Source organism: Morone saxatilis, unplaced genomic scaffold (assembly GCF_004916995.1).
Source record: "Morone saxatilis isolate NCDOM2014 unplaced genomic scaffold, NCSU_SB_2.0 Contig18, whole genome shotgun sequence".
Taxonomy (NCBI): domain Eukaryota; kingdom Metazoa; phylum Chordata; class Actinopteri; family Moronidae; genus Morone; species Morone saxatilis.
This window is the reverse complement of record NW_023339740.1, coordinates 3,564,610-3,570,121: the sequence shown is the minus strand read 5'-3', so window position 1 is coordinate 3,570,121 and position 5,512 is coordinate 3,564,610. Positions and strand designations below refer to the sequence as shown.

Below are 5,512 nucleotides of genomic sequence, written 5' to 3'. Positions count from 1 at the left end.
GGGGGGGGGGGGGGGGGGGGGCGGGGGGTTGGGGGTTGGGGGTTGGAAGTGTAACATCCACAGCCATGCATCCCTCTGAAGTCCCAGCAGGTTTGCCCTGAATTTCTCTCCTCATTGCCTTCACCTTTGCTTGCACTCACTGGCAGGTGAACAGAGGGGGGTTGGATGGTCGCAACATAATTCTTCCATCAGCTTCATTCACTTTTAGAGGTAGAAAAACTTTCAGCCATCAAACTGTCACTGGCATCTGTCTCTTTACTCATACAGAAACATAAACCCCTCTGACCTACACAGATATAACTCTTCATATCAGTCTGGCACTGGAGCGCTTTAGGGGTTCAGTGCTTGGCTTACGGCCACTTGAACACACCCTGCTTTGGAGGGTCAAATAAACAACTCTCTAGTTACTGGTTAGCTTCTCTACCTCTGTATTCCCTTAACAGTCTCAAGGCGTCATTCATTAGCTCTTACTTGATGGTCTGCTCAATTCTGTGGATCTGATGATCCAGAAGTATTAAATCAAAGGCAGCTGCTATAGACTTGCAGCGTTTTCTTCAAGACATTTCACCTCCAACGGAGGAGGGGTGCCAGGCATTTAACCTCTGTAAGGTCGTTCACACATTGAGAACCGTTAAGTTCACATGTGCCACATTTGGCAACATGCATACCAAATGCATGAGATCTCATCTGTGGTTTCGTGCACACTGTTCATAACAATTACAGTGTACATACTTTGTACTACTGTTGTTCTCGAACTTTACAGCATTAAACAGGAAGGCTGGAAGGTAGGTAAAGAAAGCAGAAGCAGAACTTTGGCAGTTCTTAGTTAAAACTTTTATAGTAGCTGTATGTCACAAATGTACAGCACGTGTGTTGATTACCAGTGTACTTTGGAAGAAGGCGGGAATTTAAGTGATTGGGTGGGGGGTACCACAAACCAAAAAGCCAGTCATCAGCAAAGAGCCATGTGCAGCCATCACGGGCACAGAACATGATTTTTCACATTTGTTTGCGTCCAGAGCAAGAGGCATGCAATGCGCCTTAAAGCCATGAGTCATCGGTGAATAGGCGTGTTCTTCAAATTAATACGTTCTTAAAACGTGTAGAATTTAATATAATAGCGCACGCATTTGGACATTTTTTTGGAAGCTAATTGCTGAAGTGGGGGTGCATGTTAGTTTGTCAGCTTCAGAAAGTTTTTCGGACCACATCAGTTCCAATGTTGTAAAGGTGTGGGTTAGGGGGTTTCAGTTCCTTTTCAATGATTCTACAAGCACTTCATCTGAAGTGACTTTAGTATGTATACAGACCAAATCAGGCGTTGTGTGCGCGTTTACTGTAAAACAATCAGAAAATAACATTTTATTTCTGTAGGTCACTTCTTGGTATTGCAATTTTTCAGAATAGTGCTGCAAGTCACACAGATGTTGAAACTGGGTACACAAAATAAACCAAGGGAGGACAAAACTGGAAGAGTATTGTTTGGTCCATGAACTCCCTGTTTCATTGACAGTTCAGGCTGGCTCTGAAGCAATTGAACCGTTCTGATCGCCGGATTGGCCACCACTTTGTGATGTCAGGTTGAGTTTCTAAGTTTATTATGCCTTAACTTTTTCACTGCAGGTCGCTGCAGCCCCACCACGACAGCCCAAACTGACTACCCTCACTCAAATGAGTGGGAGTTTTTGCTGCAGCGCCTCATTTGGTCTGAATCAGCCCTTAGAACCACGAGTAAAGGTGTGAACGGGTCTTAAAATGCCTGAGAAAGGGATGTCAGGATGGCATTATAAATGGCTCATACACGGTTTTCTTGACTCCTCTGTTGAGCAATGGTTGCTCCACATAGATGGCATCCTTCACTACTCTTTCAAACCATCTGTCCACATATATGCATATAGTAGTCCTCAAGGCAGTGACCCCCGTCCTTTAGATGTAGGTAGATTGCTAAGTCTTTACCTGACTGAGCTGCACATGTGATCTTAGCAACTTTCAACTTGTGAATGCCTCTACTCTATGCCTTTACTCAGGAGTACTTTTATACACTGCCTATTGTGGTCCTATAACCAAAAGCTGCTCCCTGTTAACAGGTGCAATAGAGCTGTGCAAACATAAGGGGTAGTGGTGAGTCCTACTGAAAATAATTGCTACTAGAAAGTACTCGTATGACATACTTTCTCAGTTTACTGGTCTAGAGTTAAGGGGTTTTGGTTCGATATGAGCGTCATATTTTGGAGCTATATAAGGTAAGACACAAAGGGAAGGGAGCAGGCTTCAGAGGACACTTCTGGTTTGTGCAAATAGGAGACTAAGAAATACATATACTCATAGTGAGTTATTTACACACACAAAGCAAATGTCTTCTAACACATTGGCTACACAAGATCAAATATAGATTCTTCACAAACCAAAATATCATGCACAGTTTACTAAGGCAACTTCAAAAACTGGAGTGAAAGTCAGCTGTTAACACTGTATGGAACAAAACCCCACACTGAGTTGAAACACTGGGGCACTGTAGCACGGCAAGTCTGTCAACATGAATTTTATATTAACGATGGAGTCAGATTTTATGATAGGCTCAATGTTTGTTTTATGTGAGCAGAGGTACAGTAAATTAACCGTGTGTTGCTACTATTTCCACATCCAGACTGCTTGTACAACTTCAAGACTGTCAGGTGACTTTACACACCCGTAGCTGCCATATTGGTGGTTCTTTTGACAGGGATTTAATCATTTCATCACGGATAAATCTGATACTGTTTAAGTTACAGCAGCGTCTAAGCCAGCTGCCATATCCAGGTAGCTAACCATCAGCTCCATATATTATGCAGAATAAGATTGAACCTCATGAGCCTCATGATAATATTTTGCTGTTTAATTAGCATGTTAGCTCACTACAGCTAACAAAGACTTAAATAGTGGAAATGCTCTAAATATTTATAAAGATACACACCCTGAGATTGTTATTTAGCAAGTGCCTAGTCGCATCCAAGGCCCTAGCCATCATTACCATTTTCTTTCTGTGGATTGGGAGGTTTAGGAACTTGGGGGGACTTCGGGCAATTTGACAACATTTATAAGATGTGTGGCAAAATCATAATAAATAATAGATGAGCATTTAGACTTTCATTCTTGGAAAACAAATGACATAAAGCACAACTGAACAGTTGACTGAATGATGGCATTTATGACCACGGTATTTCTTAAATCCTAGCTACAGCCCTGAAAGCAGCACATATTCTGGAATGTGACTGTTGAGCTGGGAAGAAACAAGAAAATTTTACAATTTGGGGGTGCAATAACAAAATCAGTGAGTGTATCTTTGAGCTACACCTTAGGGTAGAGATAAGCCTAGTAAGACAAACATTTAGCGTAATTGGAAACAAATGAACCTCATTGGACTTTACTTCAAACTTAACCAACCTCCATTCACACCACAACCCTTTACTTCTGTACACCTGCAACTGTATGATGGTTCATGGTGTGGTAGCTACCATAGATGGCCAGAGCCCTGGGTGTGCTCTGAATGGCAATTATACAAGCTTGTGTATACTATGTGTACACTATAACAGAGCAGAGTAGTTTTATTTAGGGGACATTTTTTCTTAGGTTGAAATGCCTGTGTGTGTCAGCAGGATACTTATAAATCTCTGGTATGTGCAACTAAGTAATGGCAGCATGTTGCCGATTGTGCAAATGTGTGCAAATATGTACTGTATGTGTGTGTGTGGGTGTGGAGGGCGAGTGTATCTCAGTTCAGTCATTTCAAGTGCAGTAGTACAAATGTATTTCCAGAAACCCTGTGTGTCTCCATGGTCAGCTGCCATGAAAATGAGTGAATGCACATGAGTGTGTGTACATGTAGGTTAGCATGCTTGTGAATGTGCTGAGCTGTGTTGGCCTTTATGCTGTGTTTTTAAAAGGCAGCTCCTCTTTTCTGTGTGTCTTCGCTCCCCCTCCTGTGACCTCTAGAAGATGCTTTGTCTTCGGTTCTTTCCTCGACCTGAAGACAGAAAATTTGAGATGGAGCACTTATTTATTTAAGATCAAGAATATGTATTTATCATTATACAAAACAAGGTTGTACAACAAAATCAAAGTTTATAGATACACCTAGGAAATAATTCTACAGTGTTTCAGCAATAAAACTGAAAAAAAGTCAGACACCCTTTATGGATGCTACATGCTAGCATAAGTTGAGTATTATGAAGTTAGGTCTTGAAGCTTTACATGAGCCTAACCAGAGGAAATAAAGTCATAGTCAGACTTATTAAGTATATGAAGAGCTTATTACAGCAAAACAGTGAATTCATAGACAACTGCTTGTTTATTTTCATTTTCTTTTCAATTCCTGTGAGACTCTCTTTGTGGTATTTTTATTTGTGTCAGAGTAAACAAAATCAGCATGCTGGCTTCTTGCAGAGCGTAGCTAATTAGCAAAGTACATCTGCAGACACATCACCATTTCACATGTTGTGGTCAGGAACAAAACAGAGCTGGATTTAATTCCATTTCATTCCAGACAGTTCAGGAAACTTATAGTGCTACAGTATCCATTCCATTGTTATCACTAATTACTCATATCTTTAAACTTTTTACTTTCTTATTGTGTGTGATCTAAAACTATCAACTATGAGAATATCAGGAAAAACTAATGGTAATGCACAGTATATGTGCTGTATGTGCATGTTGTGCACCACATTATGGCTGGCCACTATGTGAAGAAATTAGTCTAATAAAGGTGACTTGAACAAAGTTTGTAGTATAGTCATATATAGTGTGAGATTGTGTGGAAAGAACCTTACCTAAAGGCTGAAACACTGAGCTGCGGTGGCCTGGGTCCTTCTGGAGCTGCACCTCTCTGAGGGAAAACACTGAAGCAGCTAAAACAAAGAGGGGAGAAAGAACAATTTAACAAAAAAGACACCACTACTCTATTAACATTGTATACACTTCTTTTGTGTTGCCTCTAATTTTAAGCATGTACTGAAGCTGTACTGATATGACACACTTTATCATACAAACCAGAGGCTCTAGCTTGAGAAACTTCTAGGACAAATGCACAAATGTGATAACCAGTGTTTAGAGTTTAAAACCAAAATCTGTTTCTAAAATGTGAAAAGAGTGTTTCTGTGGCCTTGGGCTGGAGTACATTTACATTTTAGGTTTAAGATCAATGTTGCTTTTCAAACAAGACAGTATATTAGTATGTCCTAACTTGGTATGTGCCTTAATATTATTTGTGTATGTAAGAGAGAGAGAGAGTATGTATTGGAACCCTCACTTATGATAATGCTGGAAAAGGTTTAATTGTTGGCGGGATGGGAGCAGCGTCAGTGGACGGTAGAAAGGAGCCTGGTTTATGGAGGGCTTTGTGTGTAAAGAGGAGGATTTTGAACTGAATGCGCTGTAAGTAGCAACGCTGTCATGAGTTTCTTTTATAATAAAATTATTACTGTTAGAGACAAAATAATCACCAAATGCTCTCAACAGGTATCACTGGCTCTCCAAG

General features: G+C 40.6%; 2 protein-coding genes across 2 annotated transcripts in view; one reads left to right on the top strand and one right to left on the bottom strand.

Annotated features, from left to right (window-relative positions):
* The window catches only part of LOC118328085 (cyclin-dependent kinase 18-like), a 50,510-nt gene extending 48,756 nt beyond the window's left edge, over nucleotides 1-1,754 (top strand). Inside the window, exon 15 of the mRNA XM_035661688.1 lies at nucleotides 1,624-1,754. Coding sequence (XP_035517581.1) covers nucleotides 1,624-1,754 — 131 coding nt within the window. The remainder of the gene's footprint in view (nucleotides 1-1,623) is intronic.
* Nucleotides 18-4,883, bottom strand: LOC118327790 (cyclin-dependent kinase 18-like; the record flags this gene model as incomplete). The annotated part of the gene is given in 2 exon segments (XM_035661247.1): nucleotides 18-4,003; nucleotides 4,806-4,883. Coding segments are annotated over 2 exon segments (113 nt in total), but the record flags the coding sequence as incomplete, so codon positions are not given.
* Nucleotides 4,884-5,512: the final 629 nt, after the last annotated feature.